The 19,138-nt window shown below is 39.6% G+C and overlaps 1 protein-coding gene and 1 long non-coding RNA gene across 8 annotated transcripts in view; one reads left to right on the top strand and one right to left on the bottom strand.

Annotated features, from left to right (window-relative positions):
• PPP1R12A (protein phosphatase 1 regulatory subunit 12A) overlaps positions 1 to 2,005 on the bottom strand; it is a 141,498-nt gene extending 139,493 nt beyond the window's left edge. For 4 of the 7 annotated variants that reach the window (XM_037042812.1, XM_037042816.1, XM_037042815.1 and 1 more), the window contains exon 1: positions 1,575 to 2,002. In XM_037042812.1, coding sequence (XP_036898707.1) covers positions 1,575 to 1,811 — 237 coding nt within the window. In that variant the 5' untranslated portion in view covers positions 1,812 to 2,002. Of the gene's footprint in view, positions 1 to 1,574 lie in introns of all 7 variants that reach the window. The other 3 variants (XM_037042818.1, XM_037042814.1, XM_037042813.1) reach the window with 3 other exon arrangements.
• Positions 2,006 to 2,082: 77 nt separating this feature from the next.
• Positions 2,083 to 4,414, top strand: LOC118984713 (uncharacterized). The gene is made up of 2 exons (XR_005065973.1): positions 2,083 to 2,584; positions 3,419 to 4,414. It is a non-coding gene; the product is annotated as an uncharacterized LOC118984713 (long non-coding RNA).
• The last annotated feature ends 14,724 nt before the right edge of the window (positions 4,415 to 19,138 follow it).

Genomic DNA, 19,138 nt, shown 5'->3' with positions numbered 1-19,138 from the left:
TCCTGTTATATAATTATATTATCATTTTTAATAGCAAACTTTTTTCACTCTTAACATTATGTTTTTAGAATTTAGAGGTACGCAATGCATTCAAATAAAGCTCAGCCAAATAAAAAGCTGCATATACATTACAGACTCTGAACTAACGAGAGAAAGATCTAAAGACAATGGTATATTTTTACTGGGTGCCACACTCTTAATTCCAGATTTGTTCCGCAATTTGTCAGTCATTTCAGTCCAGCTAGTCACCTTTGTAAACAAAGGCCATAAGCTAGGTTTGATATGAGAATTCAATTAAAACTTAAGGCGATCGTCATTCATTAAACAAGAAGTAAACAGAAAAATACCACCACACACCTCTCTTACAAAGGCAACAAGGTATTATGCATAAAATATAACCTCCCAAACAAGTTTTTCTTCCAGTATTACATATACTAAGGCGACTTTGAGATAGTACAAGTCTTTTCAATGTACGGGGAACCGTTGCTGTAAATTAGTTTTCTAGTAATTCCAAGTTGCCCACTAAGGAAAAGGAAATAGCCTGTCTTGTCACCTTTTACCATCACTAAAAATTGCTTTTTATGCACAACTCTACGTGGTTGTGTTGCTTTTGGCCTGTTAAAGGCAAAGGAACATTATCTCTGGATTGCCAATAGTTTCTCCTTATTTGGCTAACATTGAGAGATCCCAATCAGACTACTATAAAACTTTAACATGCACAAAGCATCCATTTTGAGAAAAGTTTGTGACCAGCTTTCTTTTATCCCACCCCCAAAAGAAAAATCAGAGCCTGGTAACTAATTGGCTTTGAAAAGAGTGCTGGGTGTTTATTCTTCTCTTATTAACCCCAGTGCATAAACCCCAGGACTCGGGGCTCAAGGATCTCTGATTCTGCGGCAAATTCTTCATTCAATACGTTCGGGCCCGGCGGTGGGCAAGCTCTTGTAAAGCTTCCTTACCCCAATCCCCTCCCTTTCAGCCTGTGCAGATCAATTAATTGCACCCCGTTTTCCCCTCCCCAGTGACCAAGAGTAATAAAGAAGAAAACAGGAAATCATCCGCTCAGGGGACTAGGCTACGGCTCTTCATTACTATCACCATCATCATCATCTGTAATCAAGTCCTACAAACTAAAACAAATCCAATGCCCTTCCTTACAAGCCAAACACGTCCGACTGCCCAAACGTCCCTAATGGCCCTTGTTGGTCGTTTTAAGCATCTCCCGTCCTCCAAGTATATCACTGACATCCGGACCGCCAGGCACAACCACACTACATCTCCCCAGTCTCGACCCCAAATCCCAGATACACGTCGATTTATGGCCTTGGGGCGCTGGGCCGACCACAGTCTCTTTCCCCCTCTGCCCCGGAAATCGGCCAGTTCCCAACTCCACCACCAACTGCTCTGAAAGGGGCCTCAAACCTAGCGCCCTCCCTCCACCACTTCTCTCCCTCCCTTCCTTCATCGACGGGAAGCCGCCCCCAGCATCAGGAGGCCCAGAGCGGAGGGAAGGGCCCGGGAGAAAGCCAAGGAAGACCCGCAGGGTCAGAGAGCCGGCGGCGGGGCTCACAGACCTGGTGCAGGGCAGTGAGTCCGTCCACATTGGCGTAATTGATGTCGGCGCCGCGATGCAGCAGCTTGAGGACCTCGTCCGTATCGCCGCTGGAGCAAGCAGCGAGGAAGACGGCGCCATCGTCGAACTTCACCTTGGTCTTCTGGCGCTTCACCACAGGAGGCTCGAGGTCGGTCTCGGAGCCGATCCAGCGCTTCAGCTGCTCGTTCCGCTTCTGCTTCGCGTCCGCCATCTTCATCCCCTCTCCTGCCGCCGGGTCTTCTTATCGCGAGGGGGGAAGGGGGAGGTGGAGAGGGAAGGCAGGGGGTGTGTGCTGCTTCTAAGAGTGCGGGCCAGCGGAGGGCTGGGAACCGGGAGGAGACGCTCGAGACTTCCAGTATCCCACAGAGCACTGGGGCGGCGCGCCCGGCCGAGCGGACCTCCCTTTCTACCACAGAAGCCCTCCCGCCCCTGGCCAGCCACCCGTCACCGGCGGCCAATCTAACGTAACTTCGCGAGATCAGGCAGGGAGGCGCCCTGTGGAGGTGCGCATGCGCCCTAAGCCCGCGCCCGCCCCAGGAAGAACGCTCCCGTGAACTGCGGCGGGGGCGGACAGGCCACCGGAGGGAAGCGGGTGTGGTCCAGGCTGCCCGGGCTGCCGGGGCTGGGACCAACCTGGAAGGGCGGAGACAGGGAAGGAAGGTTGTCCTGCCGGGCTGAGGGTTCCAGAGGTTCCTGAGGCAAACATTCGGGCCGTACGGCGGCTCTCCTGGGTATTCCTGCTACTGAGGTTGTCACAGCTCTGCCCAGTCGTTTGCTCAGGGCGGGTTTTTTTATTGGCTGCGTTATTTGAATGGAGTGGAGAATAGATTGCGAATTAAGCGCTTATCATTTCTCTTTCTAAGGAACTCGAATGAACTTGGGCATGTCAGTATTAATAAGAACCTTTTAAAAGTGGGGTGCTATAGCCAAGGACTTTGGTGGTAGCCAGATTGCAGCTAAGGACCGCCTGGTGACAAGCGTTGACCTGCGGTAAATGCCAACGTTCGCTATAGAAACGTCTTTCCTCTTACGCTGATTTTTTAAAACTATGTTTTGGTTTTTTGTCACACGTATTTTTAGGCCCTCTTTTCTTTCCCTTCAGTGCTTTAAGCCTGTCTGTTGCTTCTCGTGAGCTTAGCTCAGCCCTGTTACTAGTCCTGGCCTTTTAAGGGATTTCTGTTCTTGCTCCATTGCTCTCTAAGGATGGGTAAAGGCCCAACTGCTTCTAGAGTTCAAAAGGAATGTTACTGTTACACAATTAATTCGAACAGTATTTATTGAATACTTACCATGAGCCAGACATTATTCTAGGCACTACTGATACATAATAATGACATATTTAAACCATCTTTTTAGGTCACGGGTTAAAAAAAGACATAATTTATCATCATAAAAAAGACTTTTATCTTTGTCCTTATGATATGACACCGCACACAATTTGTAACAAATACTGTTTTTGATTTAGAACAATTTTTTGTTATATTTGTTTATATGATATAAACAAATATTATATTTGTTTCAGGAGTACAGCATAGTGGGTACTAATCCCTTTTTGGAATTACTTGCAGAAAGTAATGTCTTTCAATAGATCTAGTACCCACCTGGCACCATACATAGTTATTATAATATTATTGACTGTATTCCCCATGCTATACTTTATATGTATGGGACTATTTTATAACTGCCAATTTGTACCTAATCTGTTTATCACCCTTCCCCTGACCCCAAATCGAAATACTACTGTCTTTTGAGCTATATGTTTACAAGTTTCCACCAACTGATACTGTTCTAAACATTTCACTATTTTCATCCACTATTTTTCAGAGCATTTAGAGGCAGAATAAGAAATACTGCCACTACCATTGACTGGAACTTGAGGGATTATCTAGCCTGGATCCTGGAAGAACTAATTGACTTAAACCTTTTACTCAGCAGCAGGATCAGGATTTGAACAGCATCCAGACTGGGTCAAGCATTGTTCTAGATGCTGCAGATACAGCAGTGAACAATTCAGCTTTTCTAATTCTCCAATCGACTATATCGCGGCCTATTCTGTTGAGAAATAAAATAATTGAGTCAAATGTGACTAGGAAACCACCTTCCTGCCTGTAAGAGTGAATTTTCTGAACTGCAATTACTAGGATAGTAATAGAACCCATTAGGATAAAGATATTTCCTCTGAAAATAATGTAGAAATAGGAAATGAGTGTAACATGCATAAAATGCATCTATGGTAATATCAGACCTTTCAGTACCATGGTGTTAGGTGATGAAGAATTCAGTTAGCACTAAAATATAAATTCCTATTCACTTAAAAAAACTCCACAGACTATAGCTCCTAAAAGATAGCAATTTGAGGATTGCCTTGTCAGCTATTCCCAACTAGAAAAACTGACAGCTTTTCCTTACTCTTCCCGAAGAATGTTACAATCTTTTTGTATCATAAGTTTTCAATGGAAACAGTTTGATAGGAAGTGTACTATTTTTATGCAAGCATTTCAGGATATAAAATTAATATGAAATGGAAGAATTGTTCATTAACAAAAAATAGGTAAGTAGGCAGTTCCTAAAGGCTATCAGTCAAAAACAAACAAAACCCCACCTGGGCTATTGATGTACTCAAATTTCACTGAGTTTAGCTTTCCTTCCCCAGTTTTACTCCCTAGTACTATGTTTATTTCATTGGAAGTGTTTTCCCCCCACTCCCTTTGGAAGTACTCTTAAACTGCCACTCACTTGGGTTTTTAGGGGTGATTTTAAAAAATATTATATTGAATTAATGATACTAAAGTCTTATGGCTAATTCCTGAACAGGCAAAACTTATGTAAAAAAATAGCACAAAGCCAGTCATTCATATTATTTTAACAGTTTAGTGGGCTGAAAATATTAAGTAGAAGAAGTTAAGAAATGCAGATATTTTCTTTTCCTAATAGCCTCTAATTAGTTTGTGGTGTGAGGGTACTTTTTAAGCACCTTTAAAGCAACTTAAGCCTCAAAATAGAAGTGCAAATTAACTATATTAATTTGCTAATTGTTTTTCTTTGTTGCAGCAAGTCACTAATCCTATTAAATATTTAGTTATTACATGCAGGAGGTTGTCAAAAGACAATCCACACGTATCTTTTCCAAAGCATAAATACATTGGAGATATCTCCTACCAACCATTAAATTTGTAATTATGATCAATTTGAAGAATTTGGAAACTGAATTTGTTAGGGTGACATCGGTTCACAAAGCCATACAGGTTTCAAGTGTATAATTCGACAAAACATTATCCACACTGCATAGTGCACCCAACACCCCTAGCAAAGTCTCATTCCATCCCCATTCTTCCCCTCTTTGCCCACCTCCAGCTACCTTCCACCCACTTTCCCTCTGGCTACCACCACAGTGTTGTCAGTATCTATGTGTTATACATATATGATTAAGATTTTTTAAATTTATTTTTAGATAAATAAAATTTGTTTATCTAAAGAAAGTGGAAAAGGGAGAGAAACATTGATATACAAGTTGCTTCTCACATACTCCCAACCAGGAACCTGGCCTGCAATCCAGGCATGTGCTCTGACCAGAATTGAACCATCGATCTTTTGGTTGGTGGGACGATGCCCAATCCAGTGAGCCACACCAGTCCAGGCTATGTGTATATTTTTAAAAAATACACACAAAGCTTGGATTTTTTTTCTGGTGCCCTCCCTATCTCTAATGTACCATCACCTAAATAGTCCGGCATAATATGATTCTACGTTTACAGTCAAGTTTATTATTAGCAAAACAACTAGAGAATGTAATACAAAAGCTTATATGTGTGTGATCTTAGTACCAACTTAAGTAATGTGGAGGTTTATATATTCATATACTACTGAACCTAAACTTGAAAATGTATCATTTGATTATGTTGCAATATGTGAACACAAACAAGAAAAGGAAAATTTTGGAATCAATCCAAGGAAAAATATAAAAATTTTGGAATTAGTGTCTTGTTCCATAAAAGATTAGTTAATTGCCATTTAGTAAAAAAAAATTTACATGTAAAAAAAAGTTAATTTCTGTTATAAAGAAAATATTTAATGTACTCTTGGGATTTAAGTTGTTTCTTTGCTTGTTTAATTGATAGCTCACTGCTTTGCTGACCATTACATTCTTTATAAAATAGTAATGAAGGCATTTGAGTATATAGTTAATACAATAATATACTAAAAGTTTCTGTAAACCAACTTTTCTGTTCATTGAAATGTTTTTCCCCATTTACTTTTATTATACAATTGAAAATGTAGTTTGGTATAAAAAAGTACATAACATATTGATAAGTACTTAAAAAAATTTTAAATATGTTTTATTGATTATGCTATTACACTTGTCCCAATTTTGTCCTCTTTTGCCACCCTCTGCCCAGTACCCCCTTTCCCTGCAGTTATCCCCTCAGTTCATATTCATGGGTCATACATATAATTTCTTTGGCATCTTTATTTTCTGTGCTATTCTTAGTATCTGACTGTCTATTTTGTAGCTATCAATTATGTTTCTTAATCCTTTACCTTTCTACCCATCCACGCCAACCCTTACCAGCTGATAATCTTCCAGATAATCTCCATATCTATGATTTTGTTCTTATTCCACTTGTTTACGGAGTTTAGTTTTTTTTTTTAAGATTCAGTTGTTGATAGTTGTGAATATATTGCCATTTTGATATTCATAGTTTTGGTCTTCTTTTTCTTAAGTTCATGTAATAATGGCTTGGTGATGATGGGCTGCTTTGTCTGGGAAGCACTTTATCTGTGCTTCCATTCTAAATGATAGCTTTGCTGGATACAGTAATCTTGGATGTAGGTCCTTGTCTTTCATGACTTTGAATACTTTTCAGCCCCTTCTTGCCTGTTGGGTTTTTTTTGAGAAATCAGCTGACAGTCTTAAGGGAACTCCTTTGAAGGTAACTATCTGCTTTTCTCTTGCTGCCTTTAGATTCTCTCTTTGTCTTTAACCTTTTGGCTTTTTAATTATGATGTCTTGGTGTGGTCCTCTTTGGGTCCAACTTGTTTGGGACTCTCTTTTTTTCCTGGTCTTGTATGTCTATTTCCTTCACCAAATTAGGGAAGTTTTCTTTCATTATTTTTTCAAATACATTTTCAATTTCTTGCTCTTTCTCTTCTCCTTCTGGCACCCCTATGGTTCAGATGGTGCTACATTTAAAGTTTTCTCAGAGGTTCCTAAGCCTATCCTCATTTTTTTTTAAATTCTGTTTTTCTTTCTGCTGTTCTGATTCAATGCTTTTTCCTTCTTTTTGTTCCAAATCATTGATTTGATTCTCAGCTTCATCCTCTCCACTGTTGGTTTCCTACAGATTTTTCTTTATTTCACTTAGTGTAACCTTCATTTCTCCCCTTATTTTTTTGCTATATCATACTCACTGAGTTCTTTGAGCATTCTGATGACCAGTGATTTGAACTCTGCATTTGATGGGTTGGTTACCTCCGTTTCATTTAGTTCTTTTTCTGGGGTTTTGTTCTGTCCTTTCATTTGGGCCATATTTCTTTGTCTGCTCATTTTGGCAGCTTTCTTGTTTTTATTCACCACATGTAAGTGTGAGACCCCTGTTCTGATGCCACTCCCCCTCCACGGTGGTCTCTGCAACTCTCCGTGCCTCTTTGCCCATCTCTGCAACTCCACCCCTCCTATCCGTCTAGATGAATGTGGCTTCTTTAAATCCTTGGTTGTCGGACTTCCATACAGTTTGATTTTCTCACAGTCCTGGTTGTTATTTGTTTTGAGATACAGTTGTACTGATCAGTACTTTTAAGTCACATATTATTCTCTTCACCCTTAGTCCAAATCTGAGATTCTAATTTACATTTATATACTTGATAAAAGAATAGTTAACAAGGGAGTTTGATCCTTTTTCTTTAATCCTCACCCAAGAATATGTTTTTATTGATTTTAGAGAGAGAGGAAGGGAAAGAGAGAAACATTGATCAGTTGCCTCCTGTACGTGCCCCGACCAGGGATCAAACCTGCAACCTAGTTACATGCCCTGATAGGGAATTGAACCCACATCCTTTGGGTGTATGGAACCATGCTCCATCAAACTGAGCCCCCTGGTGAGGGCAAGGCAGTTTGGTCTTATTTCCTGTACTCTACATGTAGGCTAGGCTTTCTTTCATTGTGTAATAATTTCTTTCCAATGTTGTTTTTAGAAACCTGAAGAAAAGTTTATAATTTGTTAGCATTATAAAATAGTCCCATCCAGGCTGTTGACTGAAACCAACACCTTTATACCAATTGGTATACCAATTGGTATACCTTTATACCAATCCTGATTTCTGGGTCACAGCATCTAACCCTTTGCCTTACCTCTGGGTTGTGAAGTCAGCCTCACTCCCCATACCCAATAGTTCCTTCCCCTACTCTGAAAGTCAGATTTCTCTTTACTGTTCAGAGTATAGTCTCTGCTGATCTGGCTTCATCCCAAGAACCTAACCCCAGCATAGGAACACTGGCTGGTTTTACTTACCACATGTATTAATTATTATAATTAATGCAGTGCAAAATACCACTGGCATATTTCACAAAATATTTCAAAAATTTGTATAGAACCAAAAGACCCCAGATATCCTCAGCAATCTTGAGAAAGAAGAACAAAGTAGGAGGGATCACAATACCTGATATCAAACTATACTACAAGGCTGCTATAATCAAAACAACCTGGTACTGGCATAAGAACAGATATATAGATCAATGGAACAGAAGAGAGAGCCCAGAAATAAACTCAATAAACTCTCCCCACCCCAAGGGTCTCTGAATTCCAAAGGGGCACAGGCAGTGCGAGGGCAGCACTGGTGGGGTTACTGTTTAGCTGGCCTGGCTGCTTACTCATCAGACTGTATGGAAAGCACTGGAGGGTCTTTCCAGGCCATTTTAAATCAGGGCTTACCTAAGTGGGGTGAAGGGCAGCCAGGAGAAAAGGACTTACCAAAACTGTTGTGTCAAGTGTAAATTGTACTGACCATTTCCAGAGAAACACGCCGCCATTAAATCACTGGGTGTTTACCATGCGGGTTGTCATCCCACTCTCATGGTTGACTGTGCTCTTGAAATCCCAAAAATTGAACTGCTATGTAGTTATAATAGCTTATAAGAAATCAAATCAAATTACAGCTCAGCCATCTTACTTGGAACCTGACTAGATATTTGAAAGATATGTTCACATCATGCCCTAAGAGATTCAAGTGTGGCTCTGCTCATAAATGGGCATCCATGAAATACAATTTTGCTTTTTTGAAAAAACAAAACAAAACCCTGGCTGGTGTAGATCAGTGGATTGAGAGCAGGCCTGGAAACCAAAGGATCGCAGTTCGATTCCCCATCAGGGCACATGCCTGGGTTGCAGGCCAGTTACCGGCAGGGGATGCACAAGAGGCAACCATACATTGATATTTCTCTCCCTCTCTCCTTTCCTTCCCCTCTAAAGATAAATAAATAAAATCTTAAAAAAGGAAAGAAAGACAAAGACACATTAGTAGATGGTAAAGTGGTGATTTAAAAAAATTAATATTTGACAAAGTGGACAAGAGCATAAAATGGAGTAAAAATAGCCTCTTCAGTAAATGGTGTTGGGAGAACTAGACTGGTACATGCAAAAAATGAAACTGGATCATCAACTTACTCCACACACCAGAGTAAACTCAAGATGGGTGAAAGAGTTAAATATCATTGGTGACACCATAAAAGTTCTAAAGGAAAACATAGGCTGTAAAATTTCAGATACTACACGAATGATATAGCGCCTAGAGCAAGGGAGATAAAGGAAAAAACTAAACAAATGGGACTACATCAAATTAAAAGGCTTTTGCATGGCTAAAGAAACCATCATGAAAATGAAAAAGGAACTGATTGTATGGAAAAACATATTTACCAGTGATACCTCGGAAAAGGATTTGATTTCCAAAATATATAAAGAACTCGTATGACTCAACAACAAAAACACAAACAGTCCAATTAATCAGCTTAACAACCTTCACACCAACTTAAAAAATCCAATTAAAAAATAGGCAAAGGACCTGAATAGACTCCTTTCCAAGGAGGACATACAGAGGGCCCATAGACATATGAAAGGATGCTCAATATTACTGGGCATCAAAGAGATGCAAATTAAAACCACAATGAGATATCACCTCACACTGTTCAGAATGGCCTTCGTTATTAAAACAAACAACAAGTGCTGGTGAGGATGTAGAGAAAAGGGAACCCTGGTGAACTGTTGGTGGGAATGCAAATTGGTGTAGCCACTGTGAAAACAGTATGGAATTTCCTCAAAAAAAAATGGAACTGCCTTTTCACCCAGCCATTCCACTGCGGGGATTATATCCTAAGAATCCTAAAATGCCAATTCAAAAGAACTTATGCACCCCTATGTTCATAGCAACGTTATTTACAGTAGCCAAGTGCAGGAATCAGTCTAAGTGCCCATCAGTAAATGAGTGGATCAAAAACTGGGTACATTTACACAAGCAGAAAGAAAGAACTCCTACCTTTTGCAACAGTGTGAATGGAACTGGAGAGCATTATGCTAAGTGAAATAAGCCAAGCAGTGAAAGACAAATACCATATGATTTCACCTATAAGAGTAATTTAACTCTTAAAGTTAAACAAACAAATGAGCAAAATAGAATCAGAGTTATGGAAAGAAGAAACAGACTGACCGTGACCAGGGGGAGGGGGTAGGAGGGTATTGATGGAAAGAAGGGGAAAAATAAAAAATAATTATGTAAATAGAAATAGACTCATAGACACAGAGAACTGATTGTCATCAGAGGGAAGAGGAGTTGGGGAGCTGAGTGAAAAAGGTGACGGGATTAAGAAGCAAAGATTGGCAGATACAAAATGGTCACAGGGTGTAAAGTTCAAATAGGGGTGTCCAATACATTTGCATCTCTGTGCCACACTGGAAGAAGAAGAATTGTCTTGGGCCACACATTAAATACATTGTGACATGTAATCACACAAAAAAATCTCACAATGCCTTAAGTGAATTTACAATTTTGTGTTGGGCTGTATTTACAACCATCCTGGGCTGCATGAGGCCCGTGGGCCACAGGTTGGACACTTTTAGAGTGAATATAGTCAATAAAATTATATACTTATGTATGGTACTATGTAAGTACTTAAGTTATGAGGGGATCACTTTGTAAATAAGTGTCTAACTACTATGCTGTACACCTGAAACTAACATAAAATAATGAATGTCAACTGTAATTGAAAAATAAAAATTTTTTAAAGTAAAAAAAAGAAATTAATGTAGTGAGGGTTACAGGAAAGTTCCTTGTGGTACAACCACCTCAGGATATCAAGGCAGGCTATTGGAAGGGCAACCTATATGGAACTATGAGCTTTGGGAGAAAAGAGGAAGGGAACTTAACAGTTAAGAATCATCCTCCATAGCACTGAAATTACAAAAATAACTAAAGCGTGCTCCGACGTGTAGAGGAAGAGTTGAGGAACATGAGCTCCATCTTGGAAATCCCATTTCAGGGATTCATTCAAATATCCTTCAACTCAGATCCTAGGAAAAACTTCTAAGTCCCTCCAGAGACCACAGTAGAAAAATGAACAGAGTGGGATACTGGAGAGAATGCAGATGTGCAGTGATAGCAGATACAGGTCACTGATGATGACTGTGTTCGGTTTTGGCAGGTCAGAGCAATAGCAGCTTCATGTGGTTAAGATTAAATGTATGGTATACATAAAAAAGAAAAAAATTGACATCTTGTTTGTTTTCTTGTATTTGCCTCTCTTCCTTCCCTTGTTTAAGCTGATAGCAACTCTGTTTCCTTGCCTCAGGGGATGTTTGTGTCAGGGAAGAAAGCAGAAGTTGCTTTCAAAACACAACACATTCTCTCTAAGCTTGAAATGGTCACCCCCAAATTTCTATTTAATGAGTTTAGGGCTAGAAATCTGGTTGGAAGTAGTGTACCATGTAGCTAGGAATTCATTGAAGCTACATTTGTGTAGTGTTATAAATCAATGCAAATAGGAACATTTCTAAATTTGCTTTTATTCTCACTTTAAAAAATGTTCATTCATCATATGATATAATATTATTTTTATTTAAGGTGGAGGAAGAGGAACCAAGCAGAGAGGTTCTCTCGAGCCATCCTTGGGTACTGCCATGGGAAAGGATTTCACTGAGAATCAATGTGATGCCTAGCCTAAAAGAACAAGAAAGAAGTTGGTGGATCTCTAGATTAGTGGGGATTTGCTCGCTGATCCCTGGATATGTTGCTAGAATGTGACAGGATCTCAGAGTAAATGTCTGAATGCTACATCAGAGTGGCTGGAACCTAGGCCTGGGAAGCACACTAGGGACTCCTACTAGCCAGACAAAGCTGTGACATAAACTTGGCCCGTGCTATGGTCTGATTGTTCATGTCCGCCCCCCCCCCCCCAACCAAAACTCCTATGGTGGTGGTGGCATTTGTAGGTGGTGGCAATTAGTAAGTAGAGCCTTTGAGAGGTAGTTAGGTCATATTACAAAAGAGGCCTCAGTGAGCTCCCTGGCTCCTCCCACCATGTGAAGACACAGTGAAAAGACTACAATCTATGAACCAGGAAGTGATCTCTCACCAGACGTTGAATCTGCTGGTGCCTTGAGAAATAACTGTTTGTTGTTTATAAACTGCCCAGTTTATGGTGTTTTGTTATAGCAGTCCAAATGGACTATGCTTGCTGTCTGCTGCCATGTAGCAGTTTGGTAGATATGTGATCAATTAGCCAATACATATCAGTTGATACCTGTGATTTGTCAACCATTGTTCTAGGTTCTGGGGATATAGGAATGAGTAAAACAGATAAAGTGCCTACCTTCCACAACCTTACATTTCTAGTAGAAAGGGACAGGAAATTAGCACTTTTTATTTTTTTTAATTTTATTGTTTTTGAGTTTTAGAGGGAAAGGGAGGGAAGGGAGGGAGGGAGGGAGGGAAAGGGACGGAGAAAAAGAGGGAGAGAAACATCAATGTGAGAGAAAAAAATCAACCGGGTGCCCTCCCTATACACCCTGACCAGGGACCAAACCCACAACCTATGCATGTGCCCTGTCTGGGAATTGAATGGGTGACCTTTCACCTTGCAGAACAATGCCCAACCAACTGAGCCACACCAACCAGGGCGAAATGAATACATTTTAAATGAGTAAGAAAATTCAGATATTGTAAGTGTCATAAAAAAAAATTAGGACAAGAGAGAAAGTAAAAAACAATGACTAAAGTTACCATCAGTTAAGGAGGTGTGGGGGTAGGGAAGAGGAATTAATTAATCAGTAAAGTTCTGAGCTGAGCTGGTATTCAGGTTTTGTGGTGCCTGACATACAGTTTTGGGGACTCCTCTTTCAGGAAGAGGATATAAACTTGCAAATACAGTCATACCTCAGTACTTATCAGCTTTAGAATTCACCAGACCCTGTACTCATGGCATTTTGATGAGAAAAAAATTATTCAGCATTTGGCACTTGCTTCAGACTCATCACACTTGCTAGAACTTGCGTGAGTCACAATGCCGCCCCACAAGAGAATATGCTTCATCATTCAGTGTTCCTCAGTTTCAGCATGAGTTTGGAATGAATTAATGAGTATGGAAGTACCACTGTACTCAGTTAAGTATAGGACCTTGGAAGGAACTCATTCAGATGAGAGGTTCTGATATTGCACAGTAAACCTGTCCCTAGATGGCACTTGAATGTCAAGAATACACCTGCAGAGGTCATCCAGGCTAGCATAAATGTTCCAGCACTAATGAATGTGTAAACATGACTGATGACCATGGTAGCACTATGTAGTGTGATCTCAGCAACTTGTCACATCCCTGGTGGAGGTGAGAGACCTCCAAGAATGACTGATAGAGAGTTCCCTATTTGCCAGGTATGAAAGTTGAAATTAAGTACCTTATAGAAAATTAGGAAAGTTCAGGAGCCTTTAAGTGAAAGTAATTCCCAATACATCTATAGAGCCTTTCATGTGTAGTTGACATGTAGTTCACTTCCCATCAGTGCTGTAAGAAATTACTACACATGTGAAACCTCATAACAATTTTTATTTATTATCTTACAGTTCTGTAGGTCAGAGTCCAGGTGGGCTCAGCTGGGTTCTATGCTCAGGCTATCATGAGGCCAAAAGCAAATTGTCAGCAGGTCTAGGCTCTTACCTAGAGGCTCTTTGGAGCTCATTTAAGTTGTAGTTGTAGAACTGAGGTCCCCACTTTCTTGCTGGCTCATAGCTGGAGACTTTGCTCAGCTCCTGGAGGCCACCCTCAGGTCCTCATCATGTGGCCCCCTCCACAGACAGCTCACAACAGTGGCTGGACCAGCAGGAGAACTTCCCTCCAGGTAGGGCCCAGTCCCTCTTTTACGAGCTTTTAACTCGGGGCTATTTAGGATAATCTCAATTTTTAAAAATTACTTCAGAAATGTTTTAATTAACATATTCTAAAATGGTTAAAATGTGTGTAACATAAAATTTACTATTTTAATCATCTTAAGTGTACAGTTTGTGGCATTCACGACATTCACATTGCTGTGTAACCAACACCACAATCCATCCAGAGATGATTTTTCATCCTGAAAAATTGAAACTATGTACCCATTAAACAGTAACTCCATCCCTGAATCCGCAGTCCATGGAAACCATCATTCTAGTTTCTGTTTAGAATTTGACTGCTCCATGTACCTTATATGAGAGGAATCATACAGTTATAATTGATTATTAGGAAAAATTGAATATGGATTGGGTTTTAGATTGGTATTAAGAAATTCTTTGTTATTTGTGTACTAAGATATGGTAATAATGTTGTGATTATAGAATCTGTTTTTAATTTAAAGAGATACATCTATAAAGTTTAATGATTTTGACAACTTTGTTTCAAATGGTCAGCAAAATAAAATATAAATAAATATAAATACACATACATAAGTAAATAAAGCAGATTGGCAAGATGTTAATAATTTCTGAACCTAGATAATGGGTATTCAAATGTTTATTATACTATATTTTTGTGGTTTTGTTTAAATTTTTTCATAACAAAATGTTGAGAGAGAGAAGATTTTACTGTGGTTTGTAGTTTTTTATGCCCAGAGGCATTTGGAAATGAGGATGGCAGTATTTCTGGTTATCAAAATGGCTGGGGAACATTACTGTGATTTACTGGAGAGGGTGGTAGCAGGGATGCTAAATAACTTGTAATGTGGAGGAATTCTCCACACAATGAATTACGCTTCTCGAAATGCTGGTATCTCCCCTGTTGAGGAATAGTAAAAGCAAACCAATAAATGTCTCTTCCAAAAATATCTTTTCTTAACCGCATATACAATTTTAGGGGTTTTTTTAATCCACACACAAAAAATGACTGGATAATCTTTATTCATAGTTTCCACTTCCTCAATTTTTACCCATTCCTTAATTCACTCTAGTCTGCTTTCACAACCACCTTTCCTTAAAAACTGACTGGATAATCTTTATTCATAGTTTCCACTTCCTCAATTTTTACTCATTCCTTAATTCATTCTAGTCTGTTTTCACAACCACCTTTCCTTAAAAACTGGTCTTATCAGGATGGCCACTGATGTTATTGCTAAATGCAGTGGACATATTGCAGTATTTGTCAAGATGAACACATCCCCCTTCTTGAAAATTTCCCTTCAACTTCCATAACACCACTTTCTGCTGGTTTTCCTCCAGATTTTCTAACTACTTTAAAAATGCCTCTCATACACTCCTTTTTCTCTGCCTACATCTTATTTCACAGGATGTCATCTGTAGACCTCTTTTCTTTTCCCTTTGCAAAGTTTTTCTCAGATCCCCACCTTAAGGCTAGATATCGCATCTAAGTTCCATATCTATTTATACAGTTGCCTACTGGCATGAAATCTATAAGCCTAACAAACACCAAATGGGACTGAGCTGCCCACATACACTTGCTTCTTCTCTTAGAGTCTATTTCAAGCAATGACTGGGATTTACTTAATGCTTTGGGAACCCACCGATAAAGACACCTACACTAGATGACAAAGGAGGGGAGGATGGGGACAGGGATGGTTTCTGGGAGGAGATGTCACTTAAGCGAGGTATTAATCAAAGAGGAATTGGATGAGGTGTTTGGGAGTGATGCCCTGTGAGTAAAAAGGACAATCCGTCAGAGGAACAGAGGAAGAAACACAACAGCAAGTACCAACTACACTCCTTCTTGAACTGGAAGTGATTCACAGCTGATGAAATACACATGCTTTTGGGGAGGAAGAAAAGGTAGGCAGGAAATAGATCATGAAGAGTCTTTTATGAGATACTAAGGAGTTGGATTTTAACCCATCAGTCAGGTCAGAGTTGAATGATTGCTCACAGGCTCCAGAAGTGGGTTGGCTTATGCTCTGTGTGTGTGTGTGCGCGTGCACGGGTGTGCTCGAGTGCGTTTTAATTGGATTAGTTATCAACATCTAAAAAATGAGAAATTTCACATGGAAGTCTGGATTTCTAGCCTCTCCTGAAGAATTGGGGAGTTCTGACCACATTTCCCAAGTTTGACAGACTCTGCTGTCACCACTCTGCAGTAGTTCCCATCTGATCTACTTTATTCATCTGTTACTCAGGCTACCTCCACGGCCCATGTGGCCACTGGCAGTTGCTACTTTTGCTCCAGATGAGGAGCCATTGAAGAACTGTTATCAGGGGAGTAATATCATCAGACACTGAGTCAGAAAGATCATTCTGGAAAAAATATAGAAGTTAGATTCTGGGCAAAGGAAAACAGTACCATGAAGACGTGACACTGTAAGTTCTAGAGCGTTGGTCTTGCAATTTCTACCCATTCTCACATTTTTATCATGGCATTCTCTGTGGCTTCCTTTATCTCCAACACTCGATCACAGTTAACCCTGTTGACCTCCTTTCTAAAGTTAAACGTTAGCATCATGTAGTTTCCCTATTGTGAAGATTTCTGGCATGTTACTGACTAAATTCTGAAGACAAATATTTTCTCTTGCCTGGGTAAGGAAAGAAAAGGAAGAAAAAAAGAGAGTAGATTTTGAAGTTCTATACCTTGACTACGGTGATGGTTACACAGTGGTATGCATTTGTCAAAAATCAGAGAAGTATATATGAAAAGAGTATACCTATAGGTAAATTATACCTCATTGAGAGAGAGAGAGAGAGAGAGACCACCTAAGTTCTAAGATGATTAATGTCACACCAGGAAAAACTATGCCATATCCATAGTCACTTTCATAATTTGGACAATGATTTCCCTAGTGAGATAGTAAATATAACTACTAATATAATCTCCAATATAGTTTATTCTCCTTTTTGTAACTTTGAAAGAAAACAGTTAACTTCTCAAAAGCCATCTTACATTCAAATCATTTGTTCCTCAGGAGTTTAAATTTAAACTTTAGTTAACAATATCAGACTGGTTACCTAAGTGTGATAGAGAGCATGCCTCCAAGGTGGCCCCCAGTGATTCTTACCTCCTGGTGTTCACACCCTCGTGCAGTTCACTTCCACAGTGAAAAGGGATGACTGGTGTAACCAATAGGATGCTGAAGAGGTGACAGCATAATGTTATAGCTTAGGTCATAAAAGCATTAACGTTTCTGCCTTGCTCTCTCAGGAATCACTCACTCTGGGAGAAGCCAGTTGCCATGTTGTGAGAATACTCAAGAAATTTTTCATGTGAGAAAGCCCTCTTGAAAGGGGGTCTTTTAGCCTAAGTCTAGGCTCCATTGACTAATGTTTTGAATGCAAACTCGTAAGAGATCTAGAGCCAGAATCATCCAGCTATGCTGCTACCAAATTCTGGACCCATTGGCACTGTGAGATAATAAATGTTAATTATTGTTTTAAGCTGCTAAGTTTGGGGATAATTTGTTATATACTGACAACAAAAACACTAGTATTTTATTTTTCCGAAATATAGTCAAACCTAAATATTCCAGGCCATACTGCATCTGTTGGAATTCTAAGCTCACTATTTTGATCGATAAAGTGAGGATATTGCAATATGTAGGCTTGCATTTACTCTAATTTCTAGTACTTAGGAGAGGGTCAATAAATGATCATTGCAGAATATATTTTTAGTCAGAGACTGTTTATTTGCAAGAGCCGAAACTTAAAGTAGCTTAAGTAAAAACAGGATATGCCAAAAGCATACACCTTATAAAAATATTCAGGAGGAATACCTGGATGTTATGGAATTAGAGAGCTGTCAGGTGGTGTATTTCTCCCTTCTTCCTTTTCTCTCCTTTTCTCTATCACTCTGTCTCTATGCATCTGTTTCTCTGTCTCCTTCTCCCTATATTTCTCTTTCTTTCTATCTGTTTCTTCTTTCTCCTTTCCCCACTGCTGCTTTGATTTTCTCAAGTCCTCTTTTCTCACCCCCCTTTCTGCATCCCTTCTTTCCCCTCTCTCAATATTTCCATTTCTTATTCCCTCTCTCTTTGTTCCTAATATCCTTACCTCCTCCTCCCTCCTTCTTGCTTTCTCTCTTCCTTCCCTTTTCACTGTCCTCTCCCTTTCCTTTTGTATTTTTCTTTTTCTATTCTGCATTATCTTTGATCATTTAATCAATGTATCTTCTTTACCCTTCTATTCTGAAGGATGCCTGCCTGCAAACTTAAAATAATATGGAGATTTCTAAAATCAATTTAATAGGTTCCTTCAAAGTATTCTGAAATACCAAACATGTCAGAAATCTGAAGAGTATGAAACGCTAAGCAAGCTATGGCAGCATTGAGGACCTGGAGGATGAAAAAGTCCTCAGTGTAGCGAATACAAATGTCTCAAAGTTCATGAGCCCATCTACTCTACGGACATAAGAGAGTTTTTGCATTTTCCTGTTCAGGTCCTCATTCTTCGCCTGCAGCAAATTAGAAAAGAAAGTTAGACGAGGGGTACTCCTTAAATCACATTTTTGGCAGCAAGTGATATATGGCACCCGAGAAGTAAGAGATTATAAGGATTAAAAACTATAACAACAAGCCCTGGCTGGGTGTCTCAGTTGGCTGGAGTGTAGTCCCCTACACCAAAGTGTTGCAGGTTGATTTCCAGTGAGGCCACATACCCAGGCTATGGGTTCTATCCCTAGTTGGGGTGTGTGCGGAAAGCAGCCAATCATGGTTTTTCCCTTATATCAATATTCCTCTCTCTTTCTTTCTGTCACTCTAAAATCAGTAAAAATATGTCCTCAGGTGAGTATTTTATAAAAAATTTTTTAAAAGACTCTGACAACGAAAAGCAGACATAAGAACTGAGAGAAGAGCATGGACCCAATCAATGGAAGGGCAAACAGATATGTACTCTTTAGTAGTCTGGAACAAATCTTCGTCTAATAGTGGGCAGTTGTTATTATAAACTGTGGAGAGTATCACATTTTATTTTGCTATTTAAATAGGAAGTAATATATTTTGTGAATATTTTGGTAAAATATTACATACATGGTGTGACCCTCCAAATTGGGAAGGAGAAAATTTGGACATTGAGCCCTGGCTGGTGTAGTTCAGTGGATTGAGCGCG

The sequence above is a fragment of the Sturnira hondurensis genome, unplaced genomic scaffold (assembly GCF_014824575.4).
Source record: "Sturnira hondurensis isolate 20B ecotype Veracruz unplaced genomic scaffold, ASM1482457v3 Scaffold0003801, whole genome shotgun sequence".
Taxonomy (NCBI): Eukaryota; Metazoa; Chordata; class Mammalia; order Chiroptera; family Phyllostomidae; genus Sturnira; species Sturnira hondurensis.
Note: the sequence above shows the minus strand (reverse complement) of the source record. Positions and strands in the feature narration are given on the sequence as shown.